The following is a 27,020-nucleotide window of genomic DNA, read 5'->3' on the forward strand; positions in this document are numbered from 1 at the left end:
TTCGGGTCCCGGGGGCACACTCGGCCCGGGCGCGCCCCTCCCCTCCTTGCCTCCAGCCCCATGTCGCCCCCACCGCCTCACCTGGACCTGGGCGGTCGCTCTTGGTCTCTGGCGCCCAGGGCGGAAGGTCCGCGTGGGAGTCGTGCCCGGCGACCAGCAAGGGCTCCTCGCGTCTCACACACCAGCGTCTTCCACTCGAGAGCAACCTGCACCGGCTCAACTCCCCCAGCCAGTGCCGCGTGGGTGGGCGGGCTAGGGGCGGGGCCACGCCTTCCTGGACCCCCCAATATAGTTTAAATAAAAGCAGACCATAGTGTCACCTACCGCTTCCAGCACCTCACCATTTTTAGAATTCTGAGAGGCTACTAAATTTTATTTTAACTTCGGCTACTACAGATAAAATAAATGCAAGTTAGCCAAGTTCTATGATGGTTTGTGATAGAATCATCTCCCAATTCACATTTCCTCACTGTCCATGGAACAATGTGTTTATACAGTAATTTTACTCCCTGGGATTCTGTGAAGAGAAATATTAAGCTCTGTAGCAAACAAAAATAATTTACAGGTAATTCCTGTTCTTTGAGGGTGTGTCAAAATTTTACTATTAAATTTGTCCTATGAGTTCAGGAGCACTGGATCATCTTATCTGTCTTCATATTTGATGGTTAAATGTCTCCCTACCTCTTCTCTCCTAAAATCTCACTGTAGAAAGACACACAAACTTGAATGAAATCAGAGGTCAAGTGCTTTTCAAGTAGGAAAAGGTGGAGTAACCGACCCAATTGAGGACAAAAAAATCCCCATGGTTGCTGCAAAGCAGGGTGGATGTATAAAGACTAGGCACTGATGTGCCTCCAGAAACAAGAATTACTGGGAGGAAATTGGCCTCCAAATCTGCTTGTGCACAGTCAAAACCCATCTGTAAATTAAGGATTTCAGAGCTATCCCCGAAAGGGCAACAATGAAAAATGTACCGATTCAAAACACCTATAACAACAGTGTAATCTGTGCTTTAAAAAAAATAAAAAAAATTTTAAAAGGCCACATTTCTCTGAAATGAAGAGATCAACCATTCACAGATAATAAATGCTTACCATTAAAAAGTAAAAGACTGAGCTAGGTCCAATGAGGGATTAGAAGTGTTACAATATGGCTTCTGCCATCAGATAGCTTAAAATTAATTGACAGAACTAAGGTGAACACACACAATAATTAGTGTTAAAATATACAAGCCAAGAGCACATGAACAGTCAAAATCCTTGTCACGCAAGGGCAAGGAAATTCAAAGTGGTCCATAGGGAGCCACTACAAGTAATAGAAAACCCTCTAGAAATGAACGTATTAGTATACAAACTTAGCAAAGGCTCCAGGGTTTTATTACCTGCATTCACTCTGCAGCATTAAAATTACATGTTTGGCACTGGCTGGCTAACTCAGTTGGTTAGAGTACGGTGTTATAACACCAAGGTCAAGGGTTCAGATTCCCTTACTGGCCAGGGCCAAAAAAAAAATTACATGTTTGCCAATAAACAATTATCACATTCTAACTGTTAATAATGAAAAACTTCAGTTAATAATGAAAAATGACTATTATCTACACTTATTAGATGTTATCTAAGAATAGAGCAGTAAAATAAATGTTGCAGGGCAACTTACTCATCCAGTTCAATTTTAACCTATAAGTGCAACTTCTAGTTTAGTGCTCTGCTAAAGACAAATAAGATAATGCAGCTGGCTGTTTTGAACTAAAGGAAGAAGGTTAAAATGAGAACATGAAACATTTTATTTTTGGTTTACATCATGATCAATGCACATATTTTGAGTACAACCCATGTCATCAGTGTCCTCCTAGGTGGTGAACAGAGTCAGTTAAACCAATAAGCTCCTTTAATTACCTGCAATGCTATAACACGTATACATATACCGATGCTAACAAAGATAATTGCATTTTAAAAATTACCTCACTTAAGGCATTCCACAGTTCCTCATCCGTGTGCTCATTAAAGGGATCCAGGTTTTTCCTCATTGTTCCAGTGAACAAAACAGGTTCCTAAAGGCCCAAAATAGTGAATGTCATTGTCATAGTCTCTTTTCATTTTATTCCAATGCTAACTTTCAGAATAGAATTAAAATATAAAAAACCAAATTTCACTATATTCATTAATTATAAGGTTGCAAATCAAATGCCTGTTTACACAACAACATCTCTATTATTTTCCATACTACAAAATGTGCTCCAAAATATCCTCCAGACCATTGAATAACTAACAAAAGAAACTGCTGCAGTGTGTCATCTTACAAAGAAAAAAGAAGGCCTGATTTTTAAAACTGCTTTCCTGGTAATGTCTGCTTAAACAACAAATACAAGGATAAAATTATTTGAGAAACATCACATCAAGAGAGCTATAGAAATTAATTGTCAATCCTGTGTGATACAGGAAGATACCAATAGCATTTTTTTGTGCTTAAAATAAGATTGTCAAATATTTTCAAATGCTAAAGAAGAAAGAATAAATTAGGATATTTTGTCCATTGGTAAACAGTCTTCCAGGATTGGGAATCTCTTGACATGTCCAAATGGGACAGTCAGTTCCTTGTCCAAAAGAGATGTAAACTAATGGGGCCAATGGTACTTCTATCCATGAAGACACAGCTTCTGATTTTGCATGAACAAATCCCCACATTATCGTGTCTGTGCATCAGGGTTACATGCCTCACAGAACCTCGTTATTAACTACAAGAGCAGGGGAACCTTAGAGCCAGTGTGAAGCATGTCATAAGAAAATTATTTTCATTTAAATAGCTCTTCCTATTCATCTGCTTCAGGAGGAGCTCACAATTAAATCACTCTTGAAATATTTGCCTCCTAGATTTCAAAAGAGAACCTTGTACATAATCTTATTAGGCTGTAAGTTTCCTTCTGGAAGGCTCTGGTAACCCAGATCACAAGGACATAGGCAGCAGAGAAGAGCCCAACTGGCTACTTTCAATGAGGATGGCAGAACAACGGGGTACACAGGTGTGAGGACAAGAAGAGGATGTGACTCTTTTACAGGCACTAGAGAACCTCAAGGAATCCCCAGCCTCCAATCTTGCCTCGCCCTGGGGCTGGACCATTCCTCTTTGCTTCTCAAAGGCCGGAAAACAAAGATTAAGGAGGCAGGCTTTTCTTTTCTCCTGCCGGCCGTGAAGGAGTACATTCAGAGAGGCTCTCAGACCTTTCCCCATCATCTCCATTGCAAGGCTGGTGAGGGGACATGATGTAGAAGGCGGATGGTGTGCCACCAAAAAAATATGTATCACTCAGCAAAATCCAAAAATTAAAAACACATTACAATGGGCATTTTATTTGCACAAAATCGATTAAGTGGCTGAAAGCACTTAACAATCCCAGGTCATACCATATTTCAAAATGATTACTGAATTGAACTGAAAAGTCTCAAAAAACATATTAAAGGTTTCCCTTAAAACTACTGGATTTAAGACTGAAGACTATGCAGCCACCTAAGCAGTGGTGGAAATTTCTTGTCAGGGGAACAACCATCGTTCTACTCCAGATTTTTAAAAAAATGTTCCAGACTCTTTGTAATTATCACCTCCAAGATTCCAACAGGCTAGTAATTTCTCCTCCTTTCGTTGTTATAGGAGGTTTGCAGAAAGGATGTGGCCAGGTGAGGGGAGGCTGCCTCTCATCACTGCTCTCTCTTCCTGGCATCCTCCACCGCCCCATGAGGGCTCTGAACTCTGGGCGCTGTTCTATTTGGTGTACAAAACTGAGAGACTGTTGGAGGAGAGGTGTTGAGGAGATAAAAGGGGCTGAAAGAAGACCAGTTGAGAAATCAGCTTTGAGCCCATTTGGAGAAGCGAGAGGTGGTCTCTTTGCTTCTATTAACAACAGGTCCATTTCCTCGTCCAAGACAGCTTGTATTACTTGAACTTTTCCCCCTTTAGGTTCCTCTCGTAGAGCAAAATCACATCCACTATCAGGTGTAGGGTCTGATAGAGTATCCGTCTGAGTATTTAAAGTACACTCTAGAGAGACGATACCTAAACTAATCTATGAAAAAAATCGCTTTACTTTTTAAGGACTGATCTTCCCTCCTTGTTAAGCGATGAAAGGGATCACAATATTAGCACGTTTGGGAAAAGTGGTTTTGGTGGCTCCAGAGAACAGGCACAGCAATATGCAATTCAAGTATAATCAGGGCTCTCACCTGTCTCCTCCCTAACTTTCTTTCCTTTAGGAAAGTCTTTAGGAAAGTCCTTGAAATGGATGAAGTGCTCCAAAGACTCGGGGACTAAAGTGACATTCTTCACAGGACAATGAGTTGCTCACTCCGAGCCCCTGAACAAAGTCTGCAGCTGCTTTAGGCTGAGCTTTGAACGCTGACCTCAGATACTCTGCAGACCCTAAGGAGGTTTTGCCAATTATCACCAAAACACTGCTGATTGTCATTAAAAAATGAAAATTCAAGTTCAAGCATTTCCCACTGCAATAAGGGTTCCCACTTGAATCTGTACTTTCAATTTAAAGGGAAATATTAAGCAATTACTCATGTTTATTTTGCACCATTAGATGGAAGAAAACAGTTTGGTAAATAAGAATACTTTCCTTTGTTATACAGACATGCCAAGTATTTATTTCATAGTGAGTAAAATTTCAATCAAAATTTGTTAAGTGAAGAGAATGATTTAATAAAACATTAACTGATTGAAGCTATATTTTTCTTTAAAACCAGCAGGCAATTTGTTAACAATGTCTGTTTTAATATGCCAATGTGTTTATGCATGGTGTTCATTCTGGTTTCCACTCATTCTACTTTCATCCACTTGCCAAATAAGAAACCATTATATTATCTTCAAAAGGTAATAAAAGTGCTCATGGTAGACACATACTGCAAGAGCAGATAAGAGTCAAATTAATTTTCATTTCTGATAGTATTATTTAAAGTACCCACCTCCATGCAATGAAGTTAATAAACTAATCTTATAAATAAGTGTTATAAAAATGTTTGCAGGCAGAACATTTCAGAGTAGAGATTTATGGTAGGACATACAACCTTCATGTAAATATATACAAAATTTATTAGCCTAAGTATATTTTTTCTGAAAGAACACATTTAAACCTCATTTGATAAGAGTTTTATTTTAACCTCCATAGTTTGCTGGCACAGTACAGTTAGGAAAAGAAATGCTGCTGTTCAATGTAATATATTAAACAGAGCACTCGCATCAAACCTGTTTTTCATCACAGTTCAAAGTTCATACTTTTTTTTTTATCCTTTGTGTCATATTCAGTAGTAATTTTTTCTTCTGTTACTAACATAACGCAAGTTCTTATTAGGCATGTGACCCAAAAAAGGCCACTCTGAATCAAAGCATTTAGAGTAGTAAATTGATAATCCCTCAATACAACTGCAGGACTAAAAACCACAGTCTTCCTGGACCTTTTGTATGTGCTAGTGGAAGTCAAGCCTCTCATTATCTCAAGAAGAAATTCTACTCACTAACCTTCAGACACTTAAAACGGCTTGGGACCAAGACAAAAACTCTATGAGTAGTTACAAACCAGCAAGATGAAGCACAAGACTTTACCCTAATCTTTTTGAGTTCCAAACCAGGAAACTTCCCTCTACTAAAATATCTACCCATCAGTAGTTACTACTGCAGTTTCCTGGTGTCCTAAGACCTCCACTTTCATTTTCAAATCCTAAGAACTTTTACTGAGGGCAACTCATCTCCCCAGCTCAAGAATAATAAAAGTGACCTGAAGTCACTTTAAATCTTGGTTTTGTTTTGGTTTTTTTTAATCCTGTAGCCTCTGAATGAACCGATCATCATCCATTTTCAGAAGAAAAGAACACTGTTCGCCTACAAAGGAAAAAGAATTTAAGTCGTGTAAAGTCTTCTTTAGATACTAAAAGGTCACCAGCTCCAGGGAGCAGTTCCATGGGCTTTAATGACGACTCAGTGTACAGAAACAAAAGACTGACTGCATTAGGCCAGAATCCAATTGTATTTCTTTACTAGTAACAGCATACCTACCTTTTTCTCTTTGAGTTTTGTTCTCAAAAAGAAGAAAAAAAAGGGAAAGAAAACCAGGTAATTAAAAAGTCTTAAAGAGATACACAGCTCTGGTTAACCTTTTCAACCTAAGAAGAAAACTCAGAGAATAGAAATATAAAAATAGCAGAGGACTTAGCAGTGGAGTGTTTATAAAAAACACCTACCTTTTGCTTTGATACAGAAAAGAAAAATCTATTAAATATTAAAAAAAAAAAAGAATCCATTTAATCATGATAAAGATTACGGTTGTTGACACGTGCCAACCCTCAAGGTGCTATTATAAATGTTGAATTTGCATGGAATTACTCTTCAATTGAAAACATTTTCTCTGTGCCAACAGAAAAGGGACTCTAGGTGTAAAGAATCCATCCAAAAAAGTTTTGAAATCCTTTTCCAGATCCTTTCAGATAAGCAAGCTCTTCCCTGAACATTTTCAGCTTGGTATTCTCTTCAGTGACTGCATTTAACCACCTCAGGTCATGAGCACAGAGGAAACAGACTACCTGTTCTGTTTAAAGAAATCAGTTAGGAAGTATGTTCACTGTTTGCTTATTCCTGAAATTCTGAACACAACTTGAGGAATACATTCTTAAGGATACAGCACTTGTTTTTTAAAATGACCCCACCATGTGTATGTCACCACTCACATGCCTATTCCTACCCGGGTCCTACCTGCTGTCACTTATCCCCTAATTCTGAATTGTTCATGGCAGGGTCAAGTGTGACAGGGGACCTTGAACCATAAACTAAGGGGATGAGCCCAGAAGAAGCAGCTTGCTGTCCTGCCCAGGAAGAGAAGGCACAGGCAGGACTTGCCTACACCTGGCAACTCAGAGAAACAACACTTGGTCCCCCTTCTGCTGTGGTTGCTCCAACTTCCTAGGTTCTCTCATTCGGGTGCTGCAGCACAAACAACCCTGCTGCCCACTCATTTCGGGAGGAGATGGATGCATGCAGGTTTTCTGCACCGCAGACCAGTAACCTTCAAATAACTGGAAGTCCCCCGCCAACAGGCCTCCTCCCACCTCTGCAGCCAGTGAGAGCTGGTAAGAGGAAGGGCTCTGAGCTCCCAGAGGCAGGGCTTTGAGTACCTTCCCCTGACACTCATTAGCTCGTGACACGTAAATGAATAAACCCGTTTCTAAAATGATTTTCTCTTAGTGCTGAGTGTCATTTGAGTGTTTTGGCAAAAAAAAAAAAAAAATCACGAACAATCACCAGACTGTCCAAATGAGTGACAAAGCTCTAGGAGAAGAGATATTTCAACTTTGTTTTATATTTATTGTCTTTTGTTATGATTTGGGGAAATTTTTTTTAAGTGGGGTGGATAGAAAAGCAATGGGTAAAATATCTGATGAGACATCATTCAGTTCAACAAAAATTTATTGAAAAAAAATATTTTGGAGTCTGACAGTCCTGAGTTCTGATTCTACTACTTATTATTATTACCTGTTTGCCTCAAGGTAGGTTCTGGATCTCCCCAGGCCTCAGCTTCCTGCCTGGGAAATGGAGATAACCCCACCCACCCTGCAGCGCTGCAGTGAGAATCAGTAACCTAACTGAGGTGCCTGCAAGGAGCTGACAGGCTGCAGGAGTCCAGCCAAGCGGGGCAGGACAGTGAGGCACAGTTTTTTTCAAACTGCAGGTGCAACCAATGGATCATGAAATCAATTTTGTGGCTCGTGACCATCATTTCATCTTTTATATGAACTAGAATAGAATGGATATATTAGAAAATATCAGAGCACAGAGTAATACTGTTTTGTGAAATTTCTGTTTCTTCTCGTGTGCGCGTGCACGTGCCCACATAAAATCATGATGCAAAGCAGAATTCTTACTGTAGAGCATAGTAAAAACCATTTGAAAGTCCCTAGTAGAACATTTAGGAGGCTCAGGATCTGGAATCAGGAATCTCCCTAAATTCAATTTGAATGCTGGCTCTGCCTCTTTCTTAAGCGGGTAAAGCTCTCTGTGCCTCAATTTTTACATCTGTCAAATGAGGATGAAACATAATTGCTGTAAGGATTAAGTGAATGAAGGGAGGGAAGGAACTAAAACATGTTCAGGATTCTACAAATGTTAGGAGTTACTACTGCTTGTGTAGCTTGTCTAGGACTTCAACAGTTACTGGAGCAACAGAAATGATAGGTACTTCCCCATCCTTAAGGGGAGGCCAAAAACAGCCAGGATGTGGGCCGGGCTGAGACCAAATGTCAGCGGTCTTCGTGGGGAGCTGCAAAGTGTTAGTGGGGTACAGAGGTGTGGTCAGGAAAACTGGTGTGACTGGGGTAGGAGGCGAGTCAGAAAACAAAAATGACAGTCTCACCTTTTGTTCCTTGTGGGAAAAACATTAGATTTCTCTGTTAGGCTTTTCCTTAGAACTCCGATTGTACGTTGTTTTTTTTTGGCTGCTTCACTCTTTAGGTTTATATAAACAGTTTGGTTTAAAGGAAATCACCAAGGATCACAAAAACATAAATAGAAATTAACAAGTAAAGTCCTTCCAGAATGTGTTGCCATTTTTACTTAAGTACCAGTAATATTTGAAAGGCCAGTACGCCAATCCTTAATAATAAATAGTTACTATTTATTGAGCATTTCTAAGAACCAGGTATGGGGCAACATTTTCTCAACCAGTTAAATCTTCGTAACAAATCCATGAGGCAGTAACTACTAGACCTAGTTCAAAGATGACAAACTTGGAGGTTAAGTGACTTCATCAAGGTCACATAACTCTTATAGGGCACAGCCAGAATACATAAATGTGGGTTATATTGAACCTCACATGTCCTGGAAGATTCTATCCCAGGCTGCCTGCTGAATGATTTTCTGGGACTCTTTACACATTGTACAGTCTCTCCAGACTGTGTTTCTCTCATCAATCAACATTGTGCCTTGGAAACAAAGGCATATAAAGTTAAAAAATAAAGGCTGTGTGTTTACAATGCTTGGTGATCATGATCTACATGGATACAAAGCTTAGCACTGTTTTGCAAGCATGCTCTCTGGAGCATATATAGAGAGCATTTGCACAAAAGGAGGGTGGAAACTTATGGAACAGAACCAAAACCTGGTGATGTCAAGGTATATTTAGTCTTTGCTCAGATGTGCTTCCAAAACATTGCTGGCAGAGCCAAGAATCATCTAATGTTACTTCTTTATTTAGAGTTCTTTTATGTATACAAGCACACAACCATTTCTTATTAAAAGCACCAAGAGTAACACAATGCACGTTTCTAGATCCTTTCGTCCAAGGATACAAAAGTACTTTACAGACACGCCCATTATCTCTGCAAGTAAATTTCATTGGGCCCATTTATGAGATGGGTACAATCAAAATATAAAACTTAGAAATTTGAACTCTCATTTTCTACTGTAACCACTAAGTCATGCTTCTCATAGCCAGAGAGAATCTCATATGTTGAAAATTTCTTCCCCTTCCTCCTGAAAGGGATATCTTTTTTTTTAATTTTTAAAAAATTGTGGTAAAATACACATGACATAAAATGTACCACCTTAACCATTTTTAAGTATACAGTTCAGCAGTATTAAGTACATTCATGCTGTGTTTTGCAGTCACCACCACCATCCATTCACAGGACTTCCATCTTACACAACTGAACCCATTGCACCCATTAAACCATATAACTCTCCATTCCGACCTTCTCTCGGCCCTGGCTAGACCACCATTCTGCTTTCTGCCTCCATGAATTCACTACTGTAGAGACCTTATATTAGCGGTACCACTCAGTGTTTGTCATTTTGTGACTGGCTATTTCACTCGGCATAATGCCGTCAAGGTTCATCCATGGTGTAGCATGTGTCATAATTTCCTTTTTAAGGCTGAATAATATTCCAATTACATGAATATACCACTTTTGTTTATCCATTTATTTGTCAATGAACACTTGGGTTGCTTTCATGTTTTGGCTTTTGTGAATAATGCTACTATGAAGATGACTGTACAAACATCTCCTGGAGACCCTGCTTTCAATCCTTTTGGGTATATACTCTAGAAGCAAAATTGCTGGATCATATGGTACTCTAATTTTTTTGAGGAATCCCCATACTGTTTTCTACAGCAGCTACACCATTTTACAGGCCCACCAACAGTGTAGAAGGGTTCCAATTTCTCCACATCCTCACCAACACTTGTTATTTTCTGTTTTGTTTTGTTTTTAAATAGTAGCCATCCCAATGGGTGTGAGGTTGTATTGCATCGTTCTGAAAGGAATATCCTGATTTCAAAATTACTTACAGTAACACTGATGTCTAAATAAAATGTCCACATTCTACTTGCCTTGAGGTGTCATGTTCTGTACACTCCCTAATAAATGGGCATTTAAGAGCTCTTTATATCCACCTGCCCAGAAAGCTCATTTGTTTGGCCCTTTTTCTCGTTTCCTTTTGGTATTTCTCATCTCAAGTATAAGAGAGAGAGAGAGAGAGAGAGAGAGAGTGTGTGTGTGTGTGTGTGTGTGTGTTTCTCAACTCTCTTTGACGGCCAAATGATTGCAGCATGTAAAAAATCCCAAATTAGAAACACAAAACAGAAAGCCGGGAGTTGAATATGTGGAAGTGCCAAAGCAGAGGCCAGGATGAAAGCGGGGAGGCCCCCCGGCTGCAGGCTCCAGGCCACCAGAGAGAGGGAACATGTTGCCCATGGCTACATACCTGGATAGGAGTAACTGCTCAATGAATAAGGACTTTCTGAATTTATGTTGCATGGATGAACTGAAAGCCACGACAGGAGCTTCTATTGTGCATATAACCCGATCTCTAGAGCACTCCCTGAAAGTCTCACTTCTATTCTGCTAAGAAGCAGAATAAAAGAAAATAGAATCTGAGCCCAGGAAGAGATGGCCAATTCAACCTTCTACCATTGTAAAGACCACGCAGTGAGGGGCTTAGCCCTCGCAACAGCTCTCAGAGGTGGTCCCCATGAGCTGCCTAGTGAGGAAGAGAAGGCTGCAGAGATGGAATTCCTTTCCCCGAGCTCTTCCTCACTATGATGTGACACCTCCCAGGTTAAAATCATTTACTAATGGCTAGATTCTAAAAGTCTCCCAAAGCATCTGTAAGCTCTGTAATTCTCACAGCCCCACAGTTTCACAGAAAGCCCTCCACAGAGATAATCACCTTTGAAAAGGCAGCTTTATTTCCTACAGCAAAATTCCATCATTAAGACACTTAAAATCCATGTCTCCCTATAGGTGCCTCTTGAGTGCAAAACAAACCATTTATCATCTCATTCTCAGAATTATGAGCTTATCAATGGATAAAACTGTGACAAGTGGGGAAGTTTGAGTCCAAAAATCTACCTGGAGAAGTTACTGTTAAATCGCGCGCACGCACGCACACACACACACACACACACACACACACACACACACAAACCCTGGTATCTGATGAAGATATCTGCTGTTAAAAATATGCTCTGCTGAGGGGGAAAGCCTCAACCCTTTCATCCAATAACAAAAAAAGAAAGCAATAAAATTAAAAGCAATTAAAGTTAGGTGCCCTTATAAAAGGAACATGTGAGAACGGACTTGCATACCTGAGGTATGATTGACATTTTCTTCCTTAAATCGTGAAGTCCAATTTCAGTTGTCAAGATCTTATCAACCCAAATTTTACCTTCAGGTTCTGACAATCTAAAAAGGGCTGCAATGAGGGAACTTTTTCCAGCTCCTGTTCTTCCCACAATGCCAACCTATAGAAAGATCAGGAGGAAGGATTAAAAATAACAGTATGCAACAAGCCTAGGAGAAAACCTTGGATTTTGAAGGTGAATTAAGGAAGTGTTGTATTGAGTGTGTTCCAAAAGAGTTTCTCAATCTCAGCACTGTTGACATTCTGGGCCAGATAATTCTTTGCTGTGGGGGACTCTCCTGTGCATTGTAGGACATTTACTAGTGTTCCTGGACTCTACTTACTAGATGCCAGTAGCACCCCGCAAGTTGTGACAACAAAAATGACATTTCCGTGGGTGCACAACTCGCCCAGGTTGAGATTCACCATTCTAAAGAGTTAAAAATCACAGAATCCATCTACTGCAATGAGAAGCCAACAGTCTCCTAAACAGCCAATGAGAAGACAACTTTTAAATTAGCTTTACTTCTAGGCTCTGGGTATTCTGAACTTTGAAAATTTCTAAGATAATTTCACAGAGACGTTAATAATTCAAGCCAGAAGTATTATACACAAACAAGTATTCATTCTTCCACAGTTCTATCACTTAAGATGAATTATTCTTTGGTAGAGAAACTAAATCACTTTTAGATATTAAATATTTGGTTATGTTCTGTCTCAAATGGAAACGTCTTAAAATTTAAAATGCAGGTCTCAGTGTATTAAAAGACAGTAACCAGTAGCCAAAATACACATAATGAGATCAACAAAAACACAAATAACATTTGCTACTTATGCGGGGCCTTTCATCTAAACAGTTCAAAAGGCATTTTACAAACCAATTAATACCTACGATTGATTGCCCCTTGGGAAAGATTCATGTCAAGTATCATTCCTTTTATTAAAACTGAAGCAGAGAGAAATGAAGTACGCAGACAATAAGATCAAAGAATCAATATAACGCTGGTCAGGAATGAAACTATATTGTAAAAACTGGCTTTTGGACGTGTGCACTTAATCCTGCATGCAGAAACTGGCATTTCTACCAATGAGTTTGCTCAACTGCAAATTCCTTGGTGGGAGCATCCCAAGAGATGACATCATCCTTATTTAGGAATCTAGTATCAACGAAGAGCATAAGACATGCCTTCAATCCTTTGTAAATTAATTTAGTAAAAATTTAAAATTTAAAAATTTAAAAACCTCACTGCTTTAAATAGAAACTGAACTTCAGTACACACTGATTATATGCTAGGAATTTTACATATTATCTCATTTGAATACCATCAAACTTTTAAAAATTAATCTGTAAAATCAATAATGGCAGTTCAAAAACAAATTTATCTTTATACAGATTAAATGTAAGAAAAGTGGCTTATCTAATTGTTTAATTAGATTAAACAGCCATTTCCTACCTTATGGTAAGTTCTAATTTACATTTTACAGATGGGCCATTTTCTGCAATAGGTACTTCCTAGCGCGTATACATACGTGACTTATGTGTGTTTCTGTGTATACCTCTGGGTGTTCTCATGTGTAAATCACCACACATCAAGACATAGGAAAATGCCATATTTGTGGGAATGTGTGGACACTCACATGCTATCAGCTCTACGGGAAACTATCCATCTGTGTAAACCCAAACGTTTGTAGACTATTGGTAAATGGCTGGCATGGGCCCTCAAAGGCAGGAAACACCGAGGGCTGCCTGTGACCACAGGACTGTGAGCTCCAAACTCAACTGAGGATAAAAAGAAAAAGCAACTCAAAGAAAACCTGGCTCTGGCTATTTCTCTCTACCTTCCCAAGTCATCTAAACTATAGCCTCCGAACATCTTTCACAGTTCACCAATGGGTTTTATCAAATGCTTGTGGAGAATAAAACCAATATCAGTATGTTTATACCCATTACTCTAAAGGATTACCTTGAGATAGTCCTATTTTATCTACTTTGCAATTGCTCCTTCATGTTTTCCCAACTAGGCCAAGGTTGATCTCTGACGATCACATCAACGTGTTAGACATTTGTACTTGGCTCTCTCTTCAAACATCAAACTCAACATGCGCAAGACCCAAGTCCCCACTCAAAGAAGCAGCTGCTTCTGACTTCCCCATTTTACATTTTAAACTCCTAACTTCTTCCCAAGCTCAAAGGCTCAAATGCTCATCTGACTACCAGCTTTCTCCAACTCCAGCCTGGTGCTAAAGACTCTACTTCTTCTGCTTCTTGACACAATCCCCTTATATTAATTCCTGCAGCCATCACCTGAGTGCAAGGTTGCATTACCTTTTAAAAAAACAAATTCTTTTCCTAATTATCACCAGTACAAATGAATTTTCTTTCTTTTTTTTTTTTTTGCAGCTGGCTGGTATGGGTATCTGAACCTGTGACGTTGGTGTTATAAGGTTGTGCTCTAAGGCAAATTAATTTAAATAGTAAATAAACACTAGCCATAATCCTGGCACTCTGATAGAACCCTCTTTACATGTCGATATATATTTTCTTTCTAGATGTGTGTATGTGTGCCCAAAGATGCAACTCATATAAATAAAACGAGATTAATATAAACATATTGTTATAATCTGTTTTCATCTCATAAAAATATTTATTTTAATGGTCACATAATATTACAGTCTATGAGTATGATCATTTATTGAACAAATCCCCTATGTGTGGAGTTTAGGCTGTTCTCCAATATTTTGCTTTCATAAATAACACCATGCTAAATATCCTTGGAGCTAAATCTTTACAAACAACCTTAATTATTTCCTTAAGATAAATTCTTAGATGTGGAACTACTGAGAAACAGGTATGAACATTTTCAAAGGAGGCTGTTAAGTACTGCCAAACTCCCCTCCAGAAATATACCAACTTCTATTCCTACCCATTTCCTGCACATTCCCCAACCCGGGTGTCATAACTTCGTTTTAATCAACATTACTTTGATTCCAAACCATGCGATGGCTTTCCCCATTACGTCTTGCTAGGAGCACACGACAGGTGCTGTGTCCTGTCTCCCACCCGTCCTGCCTCCCGTGCCTTCCCGCTGTGATCCCTGTGTGCTCACTTCCTCCTCAGATTAAACTTCCGAAGGACGGCTGTGTGCCTGGCATTTCACACTGGGAAACCTCCTCTGTAAAATGGTCCCAACTGGGCCGGCCCGGTGGCGCACTGCTACAGTGCGCCGCTTGGGAGCACGGCGGCGCTCCCGCCGAGGATTCAGATCCCACATATAGACCGGTTCCTGCTCACTGGCTGAGCGAGGTGCGGGCGCAGCACCGAGGGTTGCGATCCCGTTGCCGGTCCCGGTCCCGGTCCCGGTCCAGTACGGGCGCGACACTGAGGGTTGCGATCCGTTGCCGGACACAAAAAGACAAAAAGGAAAAAAAAAAAAGGTCCCAACTAACCTTTCTATCTTCAGCTCCACAAGTCCGCTTCCTTGAGGTTGAGTAGGTGGCTGGGAGAACTGAATATCAGAATGTGAAAATGTCTGGTAGTCCCCTCCCCATATACTCTGCAGGCGGCTAATTCTTCAGTCACATCTTGTCATTGTGACTCTGCTCTTGCCTGTCCCTCCACCTGAATGCCTTTCTCCTGCCTTTTCAGCAGCTGAAACCCCAGTCACACGGCACAAATCTGTTTCAATTGCCTAATTCTATGAAAATCCTCCACCTGTCCCTGCATTTGGACTTCTCCCACCCCTAGTGGGTGCCATATCACCTTTTCCTAAAAATCCATAAAATCTGTGACCACGTTTGATCTCTCAGAGTAGCCATTTATATACTATGTGTCTTCTACTGGACTCTATATGCTGAAAGCAGGATCTATACTGGATTCACCTTTGTGTTATTGGTATTACCTGTGGTGTCCTGTGAAAAATGGGAATTCCACAGAGAGCTGAGAATGTAACTCAGGCTTAAAAAATTTACAGAAAATCTATTACCATATGTTCAGGTATACAATAAGCTGGACAGAGAAGACAGACGTGGCAGATGAATCCTATAACTGTAGATATAATTGCAAATGGCCAACCCCTCATTTTCACGGGGCACAGAGCAATTTATGCATTTTAAATGACTAAGTTCATTTTATACCCTATGATAACGACGACTATCTTTGATCAATCACTGACTTTGTGTCGATCTCTATGCTAGGTATTTTACACATCTTATCTTGTTTACATTATACTACAACCCTAGAGATTAAGTGCTATTACTTCCATTTTGCAAAAGAAAAAATTGAGGCTTAGTAAGATTAATTAACCTGTTTAAATAACTGAGCCCGTAAGTGGCAGAATAGGGCTCAGACCTGGTCTGCCTGCCTCTTGTTCATTCTGTTGATGGTCTGCAACAGTATTTCCTCAGTCCAGCTAGAAGAGAGTCAGTAGAGAGTGGTGTGCTTGTGGTTAAAGGAAGTGGCCTGCCGTATGGATCCTATTGCCAGACATTTAAAGCATGCTGGATGCAGGTGAGTATGTGCGGTGGGTGGGACAAGAAACTGTCGTCTCTAAGCAAAGTGGGTGCCCGTAGCCAGGTGGACTAAGTTGTTGACAGAAAGAACCGGCACGCACAGCAGAGGCTAGGAGGGAACACTACAGCTAACAGGGCAGAGATCGAAGGATGAAAACTGTCTGTAAGAGAACACAGACTCTACTGGAAAGATGCATATAGATGCATAAAAGTGCAATCACACAGAATTAAATTATAATGTAAATTCATGATTTGCAGAATATGAGTAAAAAAAATCTGTTAGGTCAGAAGTGACTCAGGACTTTCTAGAGTCACATGTTCATTTTATACCCTAAGAGGGGTTAGGGGTAATTCGTGAGATCAATTTCAAGTTGCCAAAGGAAGTTTCTTGGAAATCATGAATTATCAGTCATCAAAAACTGCTTATGGGAGAGAGCTGACTTTATCAGTGGGTCTTGTTCAAATGTGATTCTGATCCAAGAGGGCTGGGTGGGCCTGAGGGTCTGCATTTCTAACACACTCCCAGAAGATGGGATGCTGCTGGTTCCTGCACCAAAGTCTACACAGCCAGGATTAGAGAGCAGCCAGGGGAAGCAGGGTGACCTGGGTGTGAGAGGTGGAGTTTCTGAGAAAACATTATGTAAAAAAAGGAGAAAATGTAGGAAACTAATATTTCTGCACATTATAGCAAGGTCTAGTACACATCTGTAAAAATGTATTATCCCAGTAATAGCACTGAGCAAGAAAAAAAAATATCAAACCAAAATCAATCTACCTCTAGCTGGAAAATGCTTTCAAATGGCCCAGTACTCTCTAAAATGATCAAATCAACCACAAAATCATCTAAATGAAAAATGCAGCCAGTGTTTAGAATCTAACCAGGAAGCCCAGGGTGGTATTTACCTCATTTGGTTCTTTATTTTTACTTGCTATTTCTTCTATGAATTAGAAACCTACTTAGTACCTATTACATTTTCCTATTTACTATTACTTCCAGGAATCTGAGCAGAGGAAATGACTGAAAGAGAATAAAGCACCATTTCTGCTGTGCTGGCGCATTCCCATGTCATCGTCTGCCTCTCAATCAAATCCTACACCAGAGGGACAGCCTGGAGTGCTGGGGCTGGGGACAGGTGCGGAGATGAATCCGGAGTGAAGTCATCCCAGGACTACGCTGCCTGGATACAATCTCTAAATACATAAACGGAGCTAAAGGTGACACTGTGAGCGGGCCAGGACACAAATCAAAAGTCAGGTTATTGGAGTTATAATTCGGTCTCCAAATGCAATTTATCCTCACACATTTTAGAATCTCCGATAATCCTGTGATTTGGAGGTTTTAAGACTGAAGAATACAAATCTGTTTACCAAATTGTACAAGAGTTTCTTAGATAATTCATATTTACGGCTTCGAGGGAAATTTCAGATGTGTGCAAATGAACAGAGTTAGGTTTACATTGTCTGCGAGTAAGCAAACCTCCCTCACAGGGCATCAGAAACAGGATCGGAAGGAGGCTGCTTTTAACAGGAGCTGCAGTTAATGTTCTGCCTACACAGCCGTCCTCAGCATCTTCACACCTACAAGAGATCTGTGGAAATAATTAGGAGCCAGCTTTTGCCAAGCGACTTACTAAAGCTGTTCTCTGGGTATCATTTGGGCAGTAAGTGGTAGATTGATTCATAGCACAAGGGTATTATTTGTTAAATTACAGGTATTGTCCACTAAATGGGGCGGTGGTGGCAAGAGTTTAAATGAGCAGTTTTTCAGTACTGAACGCTTCCATCTAGGGGACGGGGTGTTCGCAGGAGCTGGCTGGGGAGTGTGTTTTTGTCAATGGTGTCTTCTCACCGGCACATCTCTCACTTGCAGGCAGCCAGACCTCAGCACCCACTACGTGCCCTGCAAAGTGCCACTTTCCAGGGAACAAAAATGAATATGAAATGCTCCCAGACCATAAGAAGCCTCAGGTTACTGTGAGATACAGGCCCAAAATTACAAATCATGCCATAATGCTACCTTTTTAAAAAAACTGTGGCAAAATACACACAATGTATTTTATGTGTTTTTTAAAATTATGGTAAAATAACATAAAATTTGCCATTGTAGCCATTTTTAAGTGTCCAGCTCAGTGGCATCAATTACATTCACAGAGCGTTATGCAACCATCACCACCACTGCCTCTAAAACTCTTCTCATCTTGCAAAACTGAAACTCTGCACCCATTAAACAACAGCTCCCCGTTCCTCCTCCCCCAGCCCCTGGCAACCAACTGTTTTACTTCCTGTCACTATGAATGTGGCTGCTCTAGGTACCTTATATAAGTGCAATCATACGGTATTTGTTTTGTCCTTTTGTGACTGGCTTATTTCACTCAGCACAGTGTCCTCCAGTTTCTCCCATGTTGTAGCACATGGCAGAATTCCTTCCTTTTTAAGACTGAATAATGTTCCAGTGCATGTAAATGCCACATTTTGTTTATACACTCATCTGTCCATGGACACTTGGGCTGCTTGCACCTTCTGGCTATTGTGAATAACGCCGCTACGAACACGCTATCTTAAAGAATCTGCAAGATGTGGAAGAGAGAGTTTCACAGGGGCAGAGATGTTTAAACCAACTCTGAAGATGGGACTTTTACCAAACAGTGTGCGGCACGGGGACATCTGAGGGGTGGCGGGTGTGCTGGGAGCCAGAAGTTCAGGTACTTTGGGAGAGTGGGAGCATCCTGACTTGGGGGTGTGTGTCCATGCTGGGAGTAGAGGCTGGAGCACAGGCTGGAAAGGAGCTTCCTACTGCCTGCTTTATTCTGGTTTAGTCCCAGCCGAGAGTCCCAAGCCAGTGTCACAGGGACATTGCTGCCAGACAGAGATGCTGGCAGAACCAGCCCTCAAACCTAAGCAGGGTCTGTCTCCCAAGCCCCTCTGGCCTTTCCTTTCCTTAACTTTGTGTGAGTCTCTAGGCCCCTTACTGCCTCCGGCTTGCAGCTCTGGTTTCTGAGCTCCGAGGGGTGGTGGACTCCAGGCTCTCCCCTGGTGGTGACAGCTGGCCACGCAGCTCCTGCCGGGGTGGGCCTGGGGCCATGCTTGAGTCAGCGGCAGCTCACCCAGGCCAGGAGCTGGCAGGCAGCCACGCCAGGGTCAGATCTGTGTTTCAGAAAGAAACAGTCTGTGGTGTGAGGGTGGCAGAGCAAAAGCCAAGGACAGGTTGGAGAAAGGCAAGAAAGACTAAGCAATGGGCTGAGGGACAGAGGAGAGCAAGGAGGAAGGCTAGAATGGAACCTGTGCCAACGGAAGAAGAGAAGGATCTGAGAAATGCAATGACGTAAGGATCGACAGAACCAGACACGGGAGCACTGGTGACAGGGAGCCAAGGCTGACTTCCTAGGCCTGGGCATGAATAATTACAGGACCCTGGGTCAGGTAACATGTGAGCCCTGGTGCCAAGCACCACTGACCACCAAGAGGCAGCCCTCAGCATGAAGAAAGAAATGTTGGCATCCACATTCCATGGTCATTTTCCAAGGCAGATTGATCTATGTCAGCACCGATCTAATCTGCATCCACAGAGAGATGAAAAGTCCCCTGACACATCCACTAGGAAGCCAGCAAGCAGATAAGGCACCAAATCCTTAACCGAAATTTTAGAGGCAAGATGGTTTAAACAAACCTTTTCCCTTGATTTAATGAGTGCTGTCAGGTGCTTCAATACCAGTGGTCCATCTAAACTGTACATGAAGTTAACATTATCGAAGACAATCACTCCTTCCTGGGGCCAGGTGGGTGGCGGGCGTTTCTGGTATTCCCAAGGTGCTTCTTTCTCCAGGTCTGTGTATTCCATCACCCTTTCTACTGAAATCATCTGAAAGAGATATGACAACCACATAGGATAGGAACGGAGGGTCTTGTTTATAGATGTTAAGAGATTGTCAATGAAGCATTCTTCTTTTACATGCTGCTGGTTAAGTCAGATCGTATCATTCCCAAAGGAGAGAAGCAAGAGATTGATGAGGACTTTAATGATTTCCAAACTTGTTCATCATCATATAACACCTTCACTTATGACTACTTCCTTCGACATTATATTAAAACTAAAAGAAGTAATGTAATGAATGTTTTTATTTATCCACTTTACACATCTGAGTAAACAGAAAAATAATTTTGTAAAAGAAAAGAATATTTATGGCCACACTGATCGATAATCTTTTGCTACAGATGGGCCACCTGCTATGGATCAATTAAACTGAATGGCCATTGAACCTCACTATAATTAGTCACTTTCTTCTCTATGAGGATAATGAAATGGATAGGTTTATTGTTTACCTCCCTTTAGGAGAAAGTGCAAATATTTAAAAGAGGAAATAATTTACATATTGATTAAGCCCTCCTAAACAACCATAACCTGAAACCTTCCAAGAGGGGCCTTGTGCTACACTATGAAGGGACGCCAGCAAACCCAAGGCCTCCTGCCTTCTGTTCATCACATAAGAGAATAAAAGCTAAAATGGGGGAGTGGGGGTGGGCTATTAATTAAACAAACAACCTCAAAATACCCAATTCTTCTTTTACTAGGAATGAGCAATTACCCAGTAAGAAACAAAAATAAACAGGACTCTAAGAAATTAGCTTATATCCTCTCTAGGATTTCAGAACCTCCCTCCTACAGAGACATTTATTACATCTGAAGACAGCGTGTGATGAATATAAAACCTGCTGACATAGCATACATAAGACTGAGAAAAAGATGTATATTTTACATTAACTTTAAACAGATGGTGGAAGGATCTTAAAAAACTCTGTTAGTTACGATGAAAAAATAACAGTTTTAATATTTTACATAAGAAATGCTTTTATGCCATTTAATAGCTAGGAGACCTGAGAAGGCTGAGAATGTTAAGATAAACATTACCATATTCTCCACTTCGGCACTCTGTCTAATGCACCACTGGAACATGCCCATGAGCGTGAGGGCGTAGGACAAGGCCAAGCCAACCTGCCCAGCATCCAAAGCTAAATGAGGAGCAAGAAGGGAATCAAGTCAGTCTCATTCCGAACCCAAGCCTGGCTCCTTCTGCCACTTTACCTCCCCTTCACGATGTTTCGACAATTTACATGTAAGGATGACGGTAACCATTACACTTTTACTATCTACTGATAGAGATCACGAGACAATGAAAACAAAACCACTCTAAATTCAGAAAGATTATTAAATGAGTTTATTAATCCCAACAGGATTGACATGCATTTGAAAAAAAGCACATGCGAGGAATGAAGTCATTATTCAGACATTTGTCGTCGTAGTTTCAAAGCCCATTATGTAATTCTACTCTCTACTTCCAATGCAACCACTAAAACCAAGGCAATAGGTTCTCAGAGCCAGTGCCTTTGAGACTAAAGTATGACTCCCATTGATTGTTCTATTATTAAATATTGTCACTCAGTGTTGTTACTATGGAAGAGTTAGGGATGGCGAATTCTTGCCATGCATGCCAACGCCTGCTCATCTGCTACCCACGTGGCAGTAATGACAAGGCTCTTTCCTGCTGAGAATCTTTCTCGACCCGATGCACCAGGCAACTACAGCCAATAGCTCCAAGTAGTCTGACAGCTAAAACCTAAAACCCTAAGCTGGACAAAATGCTTAACCATAAACTTGATTCCCTCCTCACAACCACCAGAGACACCACCAGGAATGTTCAGAGTATCATTTGCACATACCTCAAGCTATTCAAGGAACAGTAAAAGGAACCCATCAAGACTCAAATGACTCCCCTCCATGGGTCACAGGACTGAATGCTACCCAGCCTGATTCCCCGTGAATGCTTTAGTGCACCCCATTAGAACCAAACAGCACGTAACAGCAGACAAGTTGGCAAGAGCTTACATTAATAACTGTAAACACAGCTATAAATTGTAATCATACCATAAATATTCACATCTGTACTTACTTTTTGCCAGAATCAGGGACCCAAAGGTAACAACAATGACAAAGATGGCACAGATGGCATCCAGGCGCACAGCGAACCATCGCGACGTCGTCAGGAACAAGAACCACGCCTCTGGATTCGCAAACCGTAACAAGCAAGATGAGGAAGCACAAAAACCATATGAACCACAATGAATGTGAGAGAGCGTGTTGCTCAGCTGAGCCACAGAAGATTTTTACACAGAGTAGGGCAAAGTCACACACTCAAGGAACCTGAAGAGGAAAGCTAAATAATACCAGGCAATGGATGCCTCACATGCAAAAGAGTGCAGTGGCTCTGCGGGGAGTTGCATTCAAATATGCAACCCAGAGTTTATAAACAGAAATACAATCATAATAAAGGATACAGAAGAACGGTTTCGTAAGTGCATTTTTTGTAGTGCTGGGCCTTAATGTAAAGTTCACCCACTTGCACATTTAACTGCTCCCAGTCTTCCAACAGCAGAGAAAGCAGCTCCCAATTTATTACCAGCACCTTCCACACTTACTAGAAGGCCCTGCACACACTGGATATTGCTTAGGGGCTGTATCTAAATAACTATCTTGCTAAAAGGATCTGCATGTGGTTTATAAAGTGCCATTTAATCATCAAAATACAATAAAGATTAGAAAGACAAGCCAGGATTATGTAGATTTAGAGGAAATTCTGAAATTTCTAAGTAGAAAAAACTTCACTGATACAAATAATACACATCAAGAGGGTAGCAAATCTGATAACCAGGAAATTGTTTTTTTGCGTCACTTCTGCCACCCTGTATGTTCTAAATCAAAGGTCGGTAAACCCATGGGCCAAGAATGGCCCATCACCTGTTTTTGTAAATAAAGTTTTATTAGAACATAGCCACAGCCTTGCTGATGTATTATCTATGCCTGCTTTCCAGCTACAACAGCAAAGTTGAGTAGGTTCAACAGAGATAATACGGTACACAAAGCCTAAGCCATTTACTAGGTGGCCTTCTGCAAAAAGTTTGCTGATCCCTGCCCTAAAGGGACAGAGAGCCAGAGGGCATGATGATGGAAGGACCCCAGCAAGCCAGTTTGCGGGGGCAGGAGGAGGATGAGGGGATGGGCAGAGGGATTCCAAAAGGGGCCGGGGAAGGAGAAGATGTGCAAAGGCAAGACATGGCACTGGGGCGGGAGGAAGGCAGAGGTGCTGGCCAACAAGGTCGCCTGATGGGGGAGGTCGAGTCACAGAAAGCAGAACTCATCTGCTGAAACCATTTCCAGAAGCGCACACACCTGAGTGTAAATCCTGGTGTGCATCGAACAGCTCCTGAAACCTCTCTTCAGCTCTGTACGCCCGGATGGTCCAGAGCCCCTGGAGAGAAGACGATAAGTGGGAAAATACAGGACTCCGCGCTGAGGAAACAGAGACAAAGCTCATGAGGCTCGATGCAAGGACACCAGCTGCCTCCCGTACTCTGTGGTCCCACATCCCACCAAACAGCATGCTCTGGGCTGCCTAGGGGGCTTCTCATTTCAGGAACAAATGCTCCCAGTGGCCTGGAGAGGACCCTGCATGTCCACCCTCAGATTCCTGATCAAACACACAGCTCACTTTAAGGACCTGGAAACAAAAGTTTGATCTTACCTATGACCAAATTCAAAGCTGGTCATTATTCTTTCTTTGCTTACAGCCTCCTTCAAGGCCTTCCCCTCATATTCTTCCCTGACATCTCTTTGGGCAGAAATTATTTTTCATTGATTTTTGAGCCAATAGCATTAAAAAAAAATAATTCTCAGAGTACTCACCACACTGAATCATAATTAGCTCTTTATGTGTCTGTCGCCACCTTAGATTATTAATTTCTTAAGGGCCAGGAGATAGCCATCGTATCTGATAACTGGAATAGCACCTGGCACAGGACTGGTGCTCGATGGTAAGCTGAATGGACTGTCTGTCACCTCCCTGAATCCTAGAGTATCTCTCTGTACCCAATGGTATGAGAAGAGTCCTTTATGGTCACGTCATACCCAGGGACTGCACTGCCCTGTGCCTGCAGGACCTGACCAGCCAACATGCCTTTGAACAGTCTTGACTTCAGCTCCAGGAGCCTGTCATATGTTTTTATAACTGTCCTGCTGGAAACTTGTCCTGAGGTTTGGAGGTCATGTTGGCATGTACCAGTGCCCTCACCTTTTCAGAATCTGACTGTGGCCTTAGTTGCTCTGTCACCTTTACAGAATGAAAAAAGGCTAATTCTCTTTCGTGTAACTTCATTTTTGTTTGGGGCCTGATGTCCCATGACTGGCGACTTGTTTCCAGCACACTATACTATGACCACCAGGGCCAAGCTCCTGCACATCAGGGGATTTGTGGGCTGCCCACTGCCGGGCAGGGACGACTCCTGACAGTTTTCATTCTCCCCACAGATGAGGCCGGACTGGGACAGGGGCCTGTGGGAGCACATCATCTTTATCCTTGCTGGGAATGAATCATTTGTGTTCTGTGAGTAGGAAACACTGACATATCACTTTGCTACCCGCATATCTCCTAGGGAAGACCTGTTCGTAAAACATGGGGTGTTTGGGAGAAGTTTAGATTATTTTATAAGAGGCTATATAACTTATAAAATGACAGGTGAAAAAAAAATTAAAGGAAAAACTCAAGCTTCTTTTCTGGGGCTGACTCCTCAGCCTGCATCCGAGTCTGTGTGCCAGTCCAGTACCGTACCGAGGTGCTCACCGCACACAGGGGCACTGCATGTGTTTGGGGCCGGGTTGCTGGGGTATATATAAACGTGCCGAGACACAGAGCCTCCCCATAAGCCACAGTCCACGGTTCCAGAAGCGAGGAAGGAGCAAGCTTCTGAGTATGAAGCACTGGGTTTCAGAGAAGGTGGGAAGCCCTGGGCCAGGAAGGAGACCTGGGCTGTGGGCCTGCTCCTGCAGTGCCTCCCTGGGGCTCTTTCCTGACTAGGGTAGCTGACTAGGGACAGTAACCAGCAGGAGCCCTCTCCTGTGATACTGCTTTGAGAAAAAAAACCCTCCCTGAGGGCCGGCCCGGTGGCACACCAGAGAGTGCGCCACTTGGGAGTGCGGCGGCGCTCCCGCCGAGGGCTCAGATCCCATGTGGAGACCGGTTCCCGCTCACTGGCTGAGCGCAGTGCAGGCACAACACTGAGGGTTGTGATCCCGTTGCCAGTCCCTGGTACGGGCGCAACACCAAGGGTTGCGATCCCGTTACCGGTCAGTAAAAAAGACAAAAAGGAAAAAAAAAATTCTCCCTGAACACAGATTCGCCAACCAGGACCTGACCTAACATTTCTCCTTGTCCCTATTTCTTACAAGGGCCCTATGCGATTCTGTGGTTTTGAGTGTCCGGTGTGTGTCTAGGGTCTTCCTCTGGCACCCACCCTGTTCTCTCTTCAGTATACTGAGTAACCTTTTGTTATTTTAGCTTCCTTTAACTTTGCACATTTAATACGGTAATATAGACACAAAAGGACTGAGCTCATGCTCCAAATAAGAATGGCCAGAAGCTCTGCACAGGCCTTTCCGCACGCCCCAGCAGACATTCCAACCCGCGCCTGGGACTCAGTCCACCTGGAAACAGGGTGCTCCCAGAGCAAACGCAGGCAAATTCCAGACCTTATCACCCTACCAAGAGAGTGCCAAGAGTCTAGCTCCAGAAAGCTCAGAGAACTCACTAGAACCGTGTTCTCGTGTCTAGACAAGGCGGTGTCATGAGAAGGAGTAAGGTGTGGTGCTCACGCAGGCAGAGCCCCTGAAGGAAATTCTTCAGCTTGGCAGTCCTCACTAGCCCCCTTATCTCCAGTTGGGTTTTAGGAGAGGGTCAACTTTAGCCATGAGGAATCATCCCAGCCTTGGACACCAGGGAACCCAAAGGCCACGTCACACACTTTATCTCACCCCAATGAGGTACAGCAGGAATCTGTACCTTGAAAAGATAATCCTGTTTCTTTCACACCCCACTGGGGCTGAGCGGCATGCCAGTAGGGGTGACCTGGGGTCTGCAAAGACAAGGAACTAGTACCCAGGGAGAGGCATGCCAAGGCTCCAGTATTATCTTGCCTTTTCCCACCCAGACTCGGTTGGCTGCAGTAGACTGGGATAACATCAATGGCACTGGTCACCAGCTTCAGATAGATTCAACCCCACGTTTCACAAGATCACCAGCTGCGTTTGCCACAGCCTGAGGACTCTCTGGGAAAGTCACCCTAAAAGAATCTTCTCTGAGAAGGAACAGGGCAGGGAGCTGCAGCCTGGTCTGACAACCTTGCTGCTGGGTATCATTAACACTAAGTGAGACCTCCAGTTACTACTGTTCTTAATTCCTTCATGTGCAAGGTTCCAGTGGCTTTGGTAGTGGCCAGTGAGCACTTTGCAAGCATTATCTCAGGCAATCCTCATGAGAACCCAACAGGGCAGGGGTTATTATAGCCTTGACTGAGGGAAAACAGACTTGAGGCATTAAGAGCACTGCCCAAGATTAACTAAATTAACCCAAGTAAGTGACATTGTTGGAGTGCTGGGTGTTAACCCCAACTCTGTCTTATTCCCAAGGCTGTGTTTTTAATCTGAATCAGTGTCTTGTAGGGAGAATAATCTTGTAGGGAGAATAATTTTTGCTAAAGACTTCCATGAATGTATTTTTTTTTCTGAGACTTTGTAGCTCATGTTTAGAAAACCACAAAATCTTACTCAGCTAATATCCAATTATTAAGCACTTTTATGTTTAACAAAGTCCTTAGGAAAGTGGCATGAAAACTCTTTACAAAACAACAGACTCAAGGATCTATGTCCTGAAAACACATGGCACCTGGATTAACCACACTCCTCCAGCCAATGCCTGTGGCAGAAACTGCTAGTGGATCCCAGCATCCTTATGGACTAAATATGGATATGG

General features: G+C 42.1%; 1 protein-coding gene across 1 annotated transcript in view; it reads right to left on the reverse strand.

Moving 5' to 3' along the window:
- Positions 1-81: 81 nt before the first annotated feature.
- ABCC4 (ATP-binding cassette, sub-family C (CFTR/MRP), member 4) overlaps positions 82-27,020 on the reverse strand; it is a gene marked incomplete at its 3' end in the record, with an annotated part of 176,263 nt that continues 149,324 nt past the window's right edge. The window contains exons 21-27 of the mRNA XM_008574597.1: positions 23,390-23,509; positions 22,113-22,223; positions 21,074-21,174; positions 19,835-20,026; positions 11,624-11,779; positions 1,925-2,050; positions 82-274 (exon numbers count right to left, since the gene is read on the reverse strand). Coding sequence (XP_008572819.1) covers positions 82-274; positions 1,925-2,050; positions 11,624-11,779; positions 19,835-20,026; positions 21,074-21,174; positions 22,113-22,223; positions 23,390-23,509 — 999 coding nt within the window. The remainder of the gene's footprint in view (positions 275-1,924; positions 2,051-11,623; positions 11,780-19,834; positions 20,027-21,073; positions 21,175-22,112; positions 22,224-23,389; positions 23,510-27,020) is intronic.

This window comes from Galeopterus variegatus, unplaced genomic scaffold, assembly GCF_000696425.1.
Source record: "Galeopterus variegatus unplaced genomic scaffold, G_variegatus-3.0.2 Scaffold1070, whole genome shotgun sequence".
NCBI lineage: Eukaryota > Metazoa > Chordata > Mammalia > Dermoptera > Cynocephalidae > Galeopterus > Galeopterus variegatus.